Here is a 15,043-nt window from a genome sequence, read left to right on the forward strand (position 1 = left end):
GTCCGAGTTCTTCCCTCTCCCGCAGGTGCGGTAGTTCCGGGAAGCAGCGAGCTCGGCGCACTGAGCGAGGTCTGCGTCCTGCGCCCGCGCGGCTCCGTCTCCGCGCGCTTCTCCCTTCCCTCCTCCTCCCTCCACTCGCTCGAATCTCCCACCTATAGGTGATTTCAGTCGGTAGTGGGCCTCTTCGTCTTGCCTGCCTGCTGTGCAGGGAGTCCTTTGTGGAGTTATTGTTGTTCGATTAGTTATAAGTTCCTGGGGAGCTTTACAGAGGCTCACCTCACGCCGCCATTTTTCCTCGCCTCTCTGCTGAAAACTCTCTTTAAAAGATGCCTGAGACTCAGCACTATTTCTAAGTTACCCCAAGTACTGGGACACGTTTGAACAGCCCATACACAGGAGTCATGAGAGCCAGACTCCAGAGTGAGCTGGCAGATGCAGGACTGCCCAGTCGGCCCGCCAAGGAGGGTGGATGATCAGGACAAGAGCCAAAGCGGCAGGTGGGGAGGGTAGAGAATCAGCACATATATTGCGCGCTCTGCTATCAACTGACAGTTATGCGTCCATTATCTCATTTATTCCTTTCGACAACCTTATGAGATAAATATTCTCAATTTCCAGACAGAAACTGAGATTTAGAATGGTTAAGTAACTCCTTCACAGTTATACCATCAAGTAAATGGAGGCGCCAGGATTAGAAACCAGAACTGTCAGACTCGGCTGCCTGAACTTTGGACTTCGCCGACTTCCAAGCTCATGACCTGAAGATGACAGGGAAGAAAGGGGGAAAGCCACGGTGGGTCCCCCTACGCTCACCTGCTGACTCTCGTGGTAGATGAAATAGTTGGTGTCTAGACCCACAGCTCTTTGCTTCTCTTCTTTCAGTGACAGCTTTGTGGCTGAATCCCAGTTAGCTCAAATTTAAAAGCCAAATCTCCAAGAACATGTGTTGAAGGGTGATTAAAAGCCCAGGTTCTCACTCTAGCAGCCAAGTTTCTCCAGGAAGGATCCTGTCTGGACCATCTGTGTCCCTCCTTCTGTTGCCACAAGTCTGAAGCCCCACTTCTTCTCCCTTCTCCTACTTAAGGCCTCTACTCATCAGGAAACCGCCCCTTCTCCCCAACTGCTCCACGCTTTAGAATCTCCCAACTAGCGGCCCCATTGGCTACGCTACCTGCCTGTCTTAGTAGTCTCTACAAATCATCTCTATCAGAAAAGAGGGCAATGGAGAACCTCCAGATCAGGACTCCTATAGTTTAGAAGGGAGGGGGCTTTTCAGGAGCCTGCTCTGAAGATTGAAACAGGGCACTGGTGATATTCCTGTGAGGATCTGTCCTTTTCCTTCCGTCTGCCCCTGGATTCAGGTGCCCAATAGTCTTAACCTTGAACAGAGTATCCACAGATTCAACGAGGAGTATCTGGTAACTTTCCCATTTTTTTCAAACCTCCAACTCCTCCCTCCTATGCCCTCATCTCATTTAAACTGAACAAGACAGGAATCACCAGCCAGGAAACTCCCTCATTTTCCATGTGGGTCCCCCATCCCTTCCTTAGGCCTTCTCGGGGCCCCTGCCCCACTAGTCAGGCCCTCTCTCCCTGAATCCTCAGTTTCTGCCTCTCTACAGAATTTTTCACATCAGCATCCTGGTGCCCCTACCTAGCTTTCCTATTCTCCCTCACAGCCAAGCTCCTTAAAGCGGTGGCCATCTACATGGGTGTGCTGTCTCCACTTCCTCACCTCTGTCCACTTGCATCCCCTCCTCAGTCTGTAGTAGAAGAACGATGGGCTGGCTTTAAATCAGTGAGATGCCAATGAGAATGACTAATTCACTGTTTTGCTTTGCCTTGCCTGACATCTCAGAGCTACATGTTCAATTACAGTAATTCTATTAGATTAGATTGGTGGGGTATTTATTGTTCTTTCCTAGTATTTTTTATTGTAATTTTATTTTTATGGTTCGATAACATAGGTCATACTGTAAGCTACTATAAATTCTTTGGAGCTAAAATTTATAGACAGACAAGAAAAGAAACACCTGTATCAATTTGTGTTCAAGTCAAAGAGCAGCTTCAAAGGAATGATTATGTAAATTTGGTTAAAATATGAAAAAAAATAGTATACAGTCATTTAGCTCTAACTCCTCAGTGCCTAGCATAAAGTAGATCTCATTAAATGCTTGTGTAATGTGTGAATGAAAGATACAAAGCCATGAGAGGGGAAAACTGCCAAATGCTATGTGCTCAGTAAACACGTTTCTTCAGTCTGAGTGCTCACTATCGACTACATGAAAGTGTATAGACAAGTGAAAACAGATGAAGCATTGGAATGGTGACACTGTATGTGGTTCTAGTTCTTTTTATTTATTATACTATTACTATATATTACTATTTATTACTATTATTTGAATGACATGTGCTAGGGCTCTCTGCAATACATTTATACATTCTAGTGTATAATTTGGAGAAGTTTGGGTTATCCATTGCTATGAACCAAATATCTTCAAAATTAGTGATTTCAAACAGCAATGACTTATTTATTTCTAATCACTCTGTGGGTCAGAAGTCTGGGCAGGGCCAGTTGGCCGGTTCTTCTATTGCAGCTAGGGTTACCTGGGGTGTCTCATGACATTGCAGTCAAATGGCAGCTGGGCTGAGCTGCAGGGCCAAGAAGGTTTCACTCACATGTCACACACTGGTGGCCTCTCTCACTGCGTGCGCCGCCTCATCACTCAGTATTTTATCTCGATCTTCTTTCCTTCATGGCAGCTGGCTTCCCACAGAGCATAAAAGCAGAAGTTCCTCCTGCCTCTGAGAGGCTAGCCTCAGAAACCACATGATGTCACTTCTGCCATCTCAGACCCAGAGGAGGGAAAAAACAGAATACAGTCATCACCCCTGATGAGAGAAGAGGTAAGGTCTACTGCAAAAGTCATGCAAGTTGGGAGATACAGTTGTGGTTGTCTTTGGAAAAGCCTTCCACTGGGTGCTGACATGATGTTTCATTCCCAAAGTTGCAAAGAAACCTCTGATAAGTAAGGTCCTCCTCTGAGCAGACCACCTAGCCACTCTAAGGATAGTGGTACATAAAACCCTGAGCGTTCTTTTTAATCATCTCAAGTGAAGTGAACAAACAAATGAGCAGCAGCAGTCTTGAGCAGACACAAGTGTCATCGCGGCTATTCCAGAGGCACTGAGCCAGGCTTTGGTGGGAGCCTTTACGAGGGGCTGCTAGCCTGATCTTCTCAGGGACTTGCATGATCTATTTTACATTTTACATGATCTATTTTACATTTTACACAATCAGCCTGTCTGTCGTGTGAGAGCAGATTAGATTGAATGAAGGCAAAATACCACAGTGGTAAGCTACTGTTAATATCTAAGCCATAAAGGGTAGAGACCTGAACTAATAAATGTGGGGAATGTACATAAAAGACATCTGGTGGCTGATTGAATGTAGGAAGTGAGGGAGAAGGTGGCATTGAGAAACCACTAGGTAGTTATTAAACAACTAAATTAAGCATAAAGAGAAGTGTAACAAAATATTGGTAATGCAGAGTAGAGGTGTGGTGTTGACTTTAATTTTTCTTCACCAAGAATCTAGTGGATATCTTTGTCTTGGTCTGTTCAGATCTTTTTTCATCAGCTGGATTCTCTGTAACCTGCTTGACCTCTTCTATGACTCATATAATGAAGGGAAAACAACCATGTCACAGTTCTCATCAAAGCCAGCCCAGCATTTGTGGCTAGCAGATCCCATCTGGCAGATATTGGCAGGATTTTCTCAGAAAGATCTTGCAGTTCAAGACAGGAACAAGGAAAGTTCAAGGTGAGCAATAATCTGCCACATCCTGTCACACAGATGGCCTGATAAGACCCTCAGCTGTGGGCCCAGTGGGAGTGCCCCACCGTGGGCTGGACTAGACCCAGAGATTTAGATGAGCTGAGGCTCAAGGAGCAAGGAGGGGCTGTGGTTCAAGCCCACGGTTCCTAGAGTGCTGCTTGCCTGTTTGGAGCAGGCTGCTATGACCAGGGCTCTCAGCAGGGTGCTCTCCGCATTTTGGGTGGAGCTATCTATGAACTGGTCAATTGGTTAGCATCCCTGGCCTGGCAAAGCTAAATGCCAATAGCACTCTCAGGGCATCAGGACAACCTACAAGCCTGGGGCTGGGAGCTGAAGGCAGTTTGTGGTGCTATGACCTCCCCATTTAAAAGACATTCCCTTAGGACTTCCCAGCTCTCTCTCAATCCAGTCTTCAGCTGGATTCCACCTTCCTAGCTCTGGCTGATCTGGTGACAACTATGGAAGGAGGGACAGGTGAGCTCAGTAGGAGTTTGGGAAGGGAAATGCAAGGAAGGAGAGTCTCCAGCCCAGCTCCAGGAAGGGGGACCATCCAGAAGTGAAAGTGATGGTGAGTAGGAGGAAACGGAGACAGCGGGTCAAACCCAGCACCTGCGGCCAGGGCTACAACATGCTGTTCGTGAAAAAGAGAAAGTAGGAGGAAGAGGACCATCTGCAGCCCTGGGCACCCAGCAAAGTAAGCACAAGACATGAACTGCCAGGGATAGGGTCCTTACCTCGGCACCCCCAGGAGACAGAAGCCCGCTCGGGGTATTAACAAAGTGAGCTGAGAGGGGGGAGGCAATGCCCCCTGGGCTCTAGCATGAGAACTCAGGTGTCGCAGGTGACCTCCATCGTCTCAAGACCAGTCTTTGATGAGGATAGGTGTTTCAGAGGACATGTCCTCACTCCCTCACTCCAGAGGTCCGCACATGAGCCTGCGCGCAGTGAGGGGCGACTGCCACAGAAGCAGACCAGTCAAACAGCAGCAGTGTGCATTCTGGGAAGCTGAGGGAGGCAGCGCCAGTCTGCAGCGTCCGAGCAGAGGCCATGCGGTGTGTGGTGAGGAAGGTATCCTAGAAACCAATAAGCTGTGCCCCGCATCAGAGCTGGTTAACACTCAGTATGGCCTTGTCACAGACACAGAGGAGCAGGGCGTGTCTGTGACACCAGTTCACGTTAGGACCATCGTGCTCTCCGTGGTACCCCAGAGCCTAGAGGAGCTGAGTAAGTAAGTAACAACCCACTTGGGCCAAGAAAGGTGTTTAAAATGATGCATTTCACAGTGCCCTGGCTTGAATTAAATAAAATCATGCCACACATTGCTCCAGGAATAGACCAGGTCACCAAGCCCCAGGATGATGACAAGAGGGTGTACTGACAAATGGAGGGCCCAGACAACAAGGCAGCATCCTCTGAAACAGCAGCAAGAGGAACTCCTAACCCAAATATCTACAGAAATGCCAAGGCCATCACAGTGGGGACCACAGAGTGCTGGGGCCTAGAAGACCCAGTGGATGGGTCATCAAGGAGAATTCCCTGTAGGGCAGGAGCTGTGATAAAACTAAAGAGATAACCAATACCCTGAACTTGAGAGCCAGGCAGTGCTCACCTAATAATGACACCCCCTTGAGCCACTGAAATGTTCAGGTGGATCGTCTCACCTGAAGGACTTCTGGTTTATAAGAAATCAGGACGTTGAAGGCATGTTACCATGCTGCTGTGGGCATGAGATCATGATCCAGCATCAAAAGAAAAAGCAGTGGCAGTGCCAAGATGCATCCTGGATGTTGTTCTACCCTCAAAATGCATGCACGAGGCCAGGACCCAAATGGGCCTTCATCTCACCAGTGGTAACATATCGGTCTCATAGCTACGCAGAAGGTGTGAGCAACGATATATCAGAACTGCATGGTGTATCCACAAACAATATATCATAACTGGGAAAGACCATTTTCATGTCATGGCATCCTGTCTTGTTTCAGTGGATGCTGCTGCCCCAACTGTGGAGGTCCTTACCAGTGACCCAGGGTTAGCGTGTGGGAAAACCACAACTATTGCTCTGATGGAAGAACTCATGTCACCATCTTTGATGTGCAGGACTGGCCTTCCCTCAGGATACAACCTGGACGTCTCCCCATCATACCACCTATAAGAGGCAGAGGAAATAAATAAAAGATGACATAGACTTTCAGAGAAGCAAGTACATAGCAGGACCCCCAGGCTAAGCCAGAGGACATGCTGTCTACCAAAGCAGGAAGAGCATACAGGAGCTATTGACAGGAAAAGGGGAATATCCGCAACTCAGCCTTTCCTTAGTGCAACTCAACATGGAGGGGTGGACATGGGGTTGGATGTGGACATTACTCCATTGAGGACTTTTTTTTTTTTTTCATTTCAGCAGCAGTGACTATGGGATCCATGAGGCTGAGGCTAAGCGCCCTGTCCAAGGGAATGGTGGACTCTGGGCAGACCACAGCATTGCATTACCACAAAGTCACCTTCCTTCTAGAATAGTTTGGGCAAATCTTCTTGAACTCCAGCCCCACAAGGGAAGGATGGCGGGATGAGATATATGCAGACCATCAGGAGGAAGTGAGGGTATTGTTTCACAACCTAAAGCCATGATCTATGGAAATAGAGGTTCTGAAAGTACAGCCTACGGTAGACACTACCATTCTGCCCTTTTCCATAGTACTAGAACTATTAGCTGGGCACATAGCTGCTCTGAATAAGCCTCTCTTGTAGCCTGAACATTCCAGTCAAGGGGATGTGAGTAGAAGTGAGGTGTGCACGTTCCAGGTCACATTCTCAGGTGGAAAAAGCTCTCCTTCTCCTCTCCTTTTCCCTTTTCCTACTGGCTAAAAGGCCATCCTCAGATGCAGACAAGGACATTCCCCCAGGGATGGTGGAATAAAATGATAGAAGGAACCTGGCCCTCTGATGGCTTCATGAAAGAGGGCCTCCATATCCATTTGAAGAAATACAATGTTTATTTAAGTCAGTACTCTTCTGGATGTCTTTTTCCCCTGGCCAAACCAATATACAAATAATATGTGACCCAAAAATGGGTAACTAAGCAGAGTCTGGTAATTTCAGAGAATTGAGAAGATATAGGATAGATGGCTGAGAAAGACCAAGGATGATGTAAGTTGCCACCTGATGGTAAAAATTGCTGCAAGGGAAATGGCATTAGCCACTGCTGTCAAATACTGCCCCAGAGAATCAAACACCAGAGAGGAGGGAGAAGGACCACACTTGGCATCCCGGTCCCATGCCTGCCACTCCCGGTGACTATCTGGCTGCAGCCGCGTCAGGCATCAGCCCCCACAGGTAGTGAGGGAGCCATACGAGTATGACTTGGTGAGCCCCACTCCATGAGGAGTGACTAGAAACAAACACTCAAAGAATGGCGTGGGAACAGACAAAATCATGCTAAGGGACACTACAAGGAAACTATCAGGCCAACAAAAATGCAGGCCAAATTGCCATCACCTGGTACACAGAGGATCTGGAGGTAAACACATCCACACCTCCCACCTTCTGGAGAACTAAGGATGAACCATGCTAGCTTGGGAATGGCTTGGTCACCACAGCCCAGACTGACAAGCATATTCACTAGAGATTTGTACAAAGCATAAGGTTCTGGGTTCCTTGCATCTGTTAACCTAAAAACAGTATAAAAAGTAGCAGGTCTATGGTTCTGGGTTCCTCTGGCCTGGAAGTTTTCTCACTCTGTGTATATAACTGAGAATAATGAACTTCAGGTATGCCTCCATAATGAAAAGGGATGCACCAGGTAGCCAGAGCTAATCACACTGACCGTAACCTTGATCTCACATATGTCCTGTCTACATCTTGTTTGCTGGTTCCATACTAAAAAATCAAAGAAAGAAAAACGAGCACGGGAAGAAGGGAGAGAGGGAGGGAAGGAGGAAAGGAAAGAGGGATGGAAGAAAGGAAGGAGGGAGAAAGAAACCTCAGCTGGGACCTGGCATTCAGGTGCTTACACTGTGTGCCTCAAAACGCCAGGAGGCGTCATTCACATAGATTCCAGAACAGATGGCATTTCCTGGAACTGCGCACTGCTTAGGCTCTGACCTCAGCTGAGTCCAGGTGGTCTTGTCCACAGTCCAGAACCCCATCCGTAGCGACAGCCTGCCTGGCTCAGTGTTGGTGAGGGTCCGTGTGACCAACGTTGAATTCATGCTGAGTAGAGAAGGGACAGAGGAAAGATTTGAGGCTGGGACACCAAGATGGCACAATAGGTAAACACTGTCTTACCTTCTCTCACAACCACATCAAAATTACAACTAATCTACAAAACAACCATTATTGAGAATCGCCTTAAATCAAGCTGATCTGAAGCCTTTCAACTAAGGACTCCCAGAGGAAGCCACCTCCAGACTGGTAGGATAGGATAGACTAGGGACGGGCTGGTCCCACACCCACATGTGAGCATTAAAGATCGGGAGGGCTATTTCAGCTGTGGGAGTCCCCACAGATGAGCAAGAGATCCCAGCCCCACCCCAGCCCAGTGTTCCAGTGCTGGGGAGAGAAGTCCCCATAATTTTTGGCTGTGAAAAATAGCTGAGATTATGACTGAGTGAGACAATGCAGCTGCACTCACAGGTGCTTCTCTTAAAGGGACAGCACACGGACTTATGCACCAGTGGAATCACAGTGGCAGGGACAAATGGTGGGGAATTGAGTTGTCAGGCTTGGGGGGAACTGGAGAGACGGCTTTCTCCTGGATGGAGGAGCTGGCGGAGGTCATTGTTTCTTTGTTGAGCCCTTCCCGGTGCACAAAAACAGGCAGCCACCATTTCTGAGTCTCCACAGTTTGTTCGCCACACCCTGGCAATTTGAGACCCCACTCTGCCCAACTTTCGGGCACATCCAGGTTGCTTTCAGCAGCTATTTCATTAAGAATGTTTGCCTTGGCTCAAGCTTCAGACTTTCCTTTGAGAAAAGGTTCATGGAACCCAAATAAGCAGCGTCTGGCTTGAGCATGTCCTGTACCTCTGGCTGAGCAACCCTAAGCTGGCACTAGCAGCAGCAGACCTTGGTTCGCAGCTTGGCCTCTCAAGGCGCTTCCAAGCACAGCATGGGCGGCAGCCATCTGCTGATTTCATTCTGGCTCCCACTAGGTGACCCCGGGTGGGGCACAGGCTGTGGCTGAAGTGGACCTACAGCAGATCCCCTCCAAGGTGGTCCTGGGGCTGGCACCCCCAGTAGCCAGCTTCAAAACGAGCTGGAGCATCACCCTGCCCCCTCCAAGTACAACAAACCCAACGGGCGAATTGGGCAGCCACCAGAGTCCTGCTGAGGCAGATCCTGCTCCATAGGATCAGCCCCTGCACAACAACTCTTCCCCTGTAGTCAAGGCCAGTCCTCACAACCAGTCAGCCCAGGGTCAGTCCCTCCCATTGATGTGCAATTATCAACCAAGTTTCAACTACAAGAGGAGGGCACACACAACCCATACAAGGGACAGACCTGGAGCACGTGGCTCAGGTGACCAGAAAGACTGCACCACTGACCCCACAGCACACCTACTACATAAGGCCACTCTACTAAGACCAGAAGACATAGCAGCCTTACCTAATACATAGAAACAACACACGGAGGCAGCCAAAATGAGGAGACAAAGAAACATGCCCCAAATGTAAGAACAGAACAAAGCTCCAGAAAAAGAACTAAGCAAAATGGAGATAAGCGATCTATCAGACGCAGAGTTCCAAACACTAGTTATAAGAATGCTCAATGGTCTCATAAAAATTGACATGGAAACCATGAAAAAGAACCAGTCAAAAATAAAGGATACAATAATGGAAATGAAGAATATATGATAGGGAATCAACAGAAGATTAGATGAAGCAGAGGATCCAACCAGTGATGTAGAAGATAAGGTAGTAGCAAACACCCAACCAGAACAGCAAAAAGAAAAAGGAATCCAAAAAAACTGAGGAGTATTTAAGGGGCCTCTGGGACAATATCAAGTTTACCAACATTCGCATTATAGGGGTACCAGAAGGAGAAGGGAGAGAGCAAGGAATTGAAAACCTATTTGAAGAAATAGTGAGAGAAAACTTCCCTAACCTGGTGAAGGAAATAGACATACAAGCCCAGGAAGCACAGAGTCCCAAACAAGATAAACCCAAAGAGGCCAACACTAAGACACATCATAATTAAAATGACAAAGATTAAATACAAAGAGGGAATCTTGAAAGCAGCAAGAATGGCAGTTAGTTTCCTACAAGGGAGCCCCCATAAGACTGGCAGCTGATTTCTCAACAGAAACTTTGCAGGCAAGAAAGGAGTGGCAGGAAGTATTCCAAGTGAGGAAAAGCAATGACATACAACCAAGATCGCTCTACCCAGCAAGGCTGTCATTTAGAATTGAAGGACAGATAAGGAGCTTCCCAGACAAGGAAAAGCTGAAGGAGTTCATCACCACCAAACCAGTATTACAAGGACTCTTAAGGGCCTTCTTTAAGATGGGAGGGGGGTTAAGGATGGGTGAAAGGGGAAGGGATTAGGAAGTACAAATTGTTTGCTATACAGTAGCCATGGGGATGTAGGGTACAGCATAAGGAATATAGTGAATAATATTGTAATAACAAGGTATGGTGCCAGGTAGGTTCTAGATCTATCAGGATGAGAGAAGGGAATGGGGTTGGGGTCAAGGTGAAAAAGGTGAAGGCACTAAGAAATATAAATTGATAGTTAATACTATAATAGTATGGGGAGTATAATCAACAATGTTGTAAAGATCATGTAAGGTGCCAGATGGGCACTGGACTTATCAGGGGGATCACATCATAGACTGTAGATGCCTGACCAATACGCTGTACACCTGAAGCTGAGGTAGAATAACATTGAATGTCAACTATAACTACATATATAGGTATATATAGTCGCAGGACATGGAGAACAACATAGGGAATATAGTCGATGTTATTTTAACAGCCATATAAGATGTCAGAGGGGTAGTAACTTGGGGGCTGAGTTATCACTTTATGAGGGGTTTAAGTGTCTAACTATTATGTTGCTTTGTACACTTACAACTAATTTTTAGAAATTCATTTAAAAAAATAGAGAAGGAAGAGAGGCCAAAAGGTGCTGTGAGATTAGGAGAAAGAAAGGAGGGCTCCAGGGACTGAAGACCCAGACCCCTAGGAGGCCCGAGAACAGGGGTGATGACGGTGTGGGAGAGCAAGAACTTTGCTATTCTCCTCAAAACTAATATTTAGACTTAATTCTCGTGCACACAAAACCCCAGCTATATGACGCTGGGTAAATTACTTTATCTTGAGCAGACTTGTTTGCTCTTCTATAAAATACCCACCTAGTAGGGTGGATGTGAGGATTAAAGGAGATAACGAGGGGTGAAGCCCGTGCTGCAGCTTGGCAGTGGGCCAGCACTCAGCAAACACTGGTTTCCTCCCATCCCCTTTCCCCTGGGCTTCAGGTTTCCTGAGCTTGTCTGTAAGGCTGCTCTGAACAAACAGAACTATAGTGCGAGAGACCAGAACAGATGAGCCATGGGGCAGAGGGAACAAGGACACAGGTACATGGAAGGGAGAGAAAAGGCCTGCCAGCTGCTCCTGGCTCCACCCAGCTTTGCCCAGAGGGTTACTCTGCACCCCCTTCAAGCCACCAAGCACTGGCTTTCCTACTATTTTTAAGACTTCACAAATTAAGTCTGCCCTGTGGAAGCTCCACATCCCCAACATTCACTCACTCCTAGGGAGCTGACTTCTGTCCCCACCACCCCACTGGGGCTGCACTCTCAAAAGTCATGTGGAACCTCTTAAACCTTTCCGAGTCTAGCATCCCATGCAGGGCTTGGCTTACCAAGCTCAGTAAATCTTTGTGAAATTAAAATGTCTCTTTTCTCTGGTGGTCACCACTTTAACCAGGTGACCAAAGTAAGCTGCGATAATAGCGGGGTGGGTTGCAGTGGCATAGTTACACAATCCTGTGATTACTGCACAACACAGAACTGTCCACTGAAAATGGGTGAATTACATGGCATGTGAATTATGTTAATAAAGAAGTGAAAAAGTAAATAAAATAAATAATAGTGGAAACAATCTGACCTTACAGGTCTCCTGATGTGATGTCTTGTGAAATACACAGCATGACCTGGGAGGTACTCCTGCCAAAAATGTTTAACCTGAATCAAATCAAGACTGTAGACCTCATTCAATGCAATCCCCATCAAAATCCCAATGGCATATTTTAAAGAAATAGAACAAAAAATCATCAGATTTGTTTGGAACCACAAAAGACCCCGAATAGCCAAAGCAATCTTAAGGAAAAAGAACAATAATGGAGGTATCACACTTCCTGACTTTGGCTTGTACTACAGGGCTACAATAATCAAAACAGCATGGTATTGGCAGAAAAACAGACACATAGACCAATGGAATAGAATTGAGAACCCAGAAATAAAACCACATAAATATGGACAGATAATTTTTGACAAAGAAGCTAAAAACATACAATGGAGCAAAGACAGCCTCTTCAATAAATGGTGCTGGGAGAATTGGATAGCCACGTGCAAAAGAATGAAACTGGACTGCTATTTGTCACCATGTACCAAAGTTAATTCAAAATGGATCAAAGACTTAAGCATAAGACCTGACACAATAAACTGCATAGAAGAAAACATAGGTACTAAACTTATGGACCTTGGGTTCAAAGAGCATTTTATGAACTTGACTCCAAAGGCAATGGAAGTAAAAGCTAAAATAAACAAATGGGACTATATGAAACTTAAAAGCTTCTGCACAGCAAAAGAAACCATTGACAAAATAAAGAGGCCACCAACTGAATGGGAGAAGATTTTTGCTAACAGTGCCTCCGATAAGGGGCTAGTATCCAGAATATACAAGGAACTCATGCAACTCAACAACAGAAAAACAAACAACCCAATTGAAAAATGGGCAGAGGACTTGAAGAGACATTTCTCCAAAGAGGACATACAAATGGCAAATAGACATATGAAAAAATGCTCAACATCACTAATCATCAGAGAAATGCAAATCAAAACCACAATGAGATATCACCTCACCCCAGTCAGAATGGCTATCATCAACAAGACAAATAGCAACAAATGTTGGAGAGGCTGTGGAGAAAAAGGAACCCTCATACACTGTTGGTGGGAATGCAGACTGGTGCAGCCGTTATGGAAGGCAGTGTGGAGGTTTCTCAAAGAATTACGAATAGAATTGCCATATGACCCAGCAATCCCTCTTCTGGGTATCTACCCAAAAAATCTGAAAACATTTAGAGATAAAGACACGTGTGCTCCAATGTTCATTGCAGCTTTGTTTACGGTGGCCAAGACATGGAAACAACCAAAATGTCCTTCGATAGATGAATGGATAAAGAAGTTGTGGTATATATACACAATGGAATACTATTCGGCAGTAAGAAAAGATGATATAGGAACATTTGTGACAACATGGATGGATCTTGAGAGAGTAATGCTGAGCAAAACAAGTCAGACAGAAAAAGCAGAGAACCATGTGATTTCACTGATATGTGGTATATAAACCAAAAACAACAAAAGAACAAGACAAACAAATGAGAAACAGAAACTCATAGACACAGACAATAGTTTAGTGGTTGCCAGAGGGTAAGGGGGGCGGGGGGTGGGGGGTGGGAGATGAGGGTAAGGGGGATCGAATATATGGTGATGGAAGGAGAACTGACTCTGGGTGATGAACACACAATGGGATTTATAGATGATGTAATACAGAATTGTACACCTGAAATCTATGTAATTTTACTAACAATTGTCACCCCAATAAATTTAATAAAAAAAAAAAAAAAAAAAAAAAGACTGTAGACCTCACTTCAGTTTACAGGAAGTATAGAGAATAGAAAAAATAATGCTAAGATACACTACAAGGAAACTGTCAGACTACTAGAAAATGTGGAATATTCAATGTCATTTAAAAAAAAAAAGTGAGGGAATTGCTCTAAAGTTACAGACTGACAACCCACGCTATATGTGAAACCTGAATGAACTCTGGTTTGTTTGTTTTGGTTTTTTTTATTTAATTAGTTTCAGGTGCACAAGACAAAGCAAAACTTAGACATTTATCATTTATATCCCTCACACTGTGTGAACCCCCCTCCCCCCATCCACTATCCCTCTGTACGTTCCCAAAACCTCTCACCTTCCCCTTATCCCCACCCCCCCGCCCCTCTAGCAACCCTCTGTTTTTCCTCCATGTTTCCAAAACTGTTTCTGATTAGTTCATTCACTTATTCTTTTCTTTAGATTCCGCATATAAGTGAGATCATATGGTATTTGTCTTTCTCTTTCTGACTTATTTCACTTAACATAATGTTCTCTAGGTCCATCCATGTTGTTGCAAATGGTAAGATTTCTTTCTTCTTTATGGCTGCGTAATACTCCATTGTATAAATGTACCACAGTTTCTTAATCCAGTCATCTACTGATGGGCATTTCGGTTGTTTCCAGGTCTTGGCTATTGTATATAGTGCTGCAATAAACATAGGAGTGCATAAAGATTTTTGAATTGGAGTTTTGGATTTCTCCGGATAGATACCTAGGAGTGGGATTGCTGGATCATAAGGTAGTTCCATTTTCAGATTTTTGAGATATCTCCAAACTGTTTTCCATAGTGGCTGCACCAATCTGCAATCCCACCAACAGTGCACCAGCGTTCCCTTTTCTCTGCATCCACGCCAGCACTTGTTGTTTGTTGATTTATTGATGATAGCCATCTTGACTGGGGTGAAGTGGTATCTCATTGTGGTTTTTATTTGCATTTCTCTAATGGTTAGTGAGGTTGAACATTTCTTCATATGTCTGTTTGTGAACTCTGGTTTAAGAAAAGCAACTGTAAAAACATTTAGAGGCACAATTGGGGAAATTAGAATACAAACTGAATATTAGGGAGTTATTGTTAATTTTCCTAGGTGTGATAAAAGCATTATGTTAATGTAGTAAACTGTCCTTACTGTTGGGAGATGCTTGCTGAAATACTTTGGGATCAAATGTCATGATGTCTACGGTTTTCAAATGTTTCTGAAACACACACACACACAGAGATAAAGGTAAAGCAAATATGACCAAGTGTTAATTATTGAATTGAGGTGGTGAGTATGTGGGTTTAGTTGTACTATCCTTTCAACTTTTCTTCATGTTTAAAATATTCTAAT

General features: G+C 45.3%; 1 protein-coding gene across 1 annotated transcript in view; it reads left to right on the forward strand.

Moving 5' to 3' along the window:
* Window positions 1–4,767: 4,767 nt before the first annotated feature.
* The window catches only part of LOC148759130 (endogenous retrovirus group K member 13-1 Env polyprotein-like), a 41,320-nt gene continuing 31,044 nt past the window's right edge, over window positions 4,768–15,043 (forward strand). Inside the window, exon 1 of the mRNA XM_088792806.1 lies at window positions 4,768–5,062. Coding sequence (XP_088648932.1) covers window positions 4,768–5,062 — 295 coding nt within the window. The remainder of the gene's footprint in view (window positions 5,063–15,043) is intronic.

The sequence above is a fragment of the Rhinolophus sinicus genome, chromosome 1, assembly GCF_057876585.1.
Source record: "Rhinolophus sinicus isolate RSI-liver-muscle chromosome 1, RSI-T2T, whole genome shotgun sequence".
Lineage (NCBI taxonomy): Eukaryota > Metazoa > Chordata > Mammalia > Chiroptera > Rhinolophidae > Rhinolophus > Rhinolophus sinicus.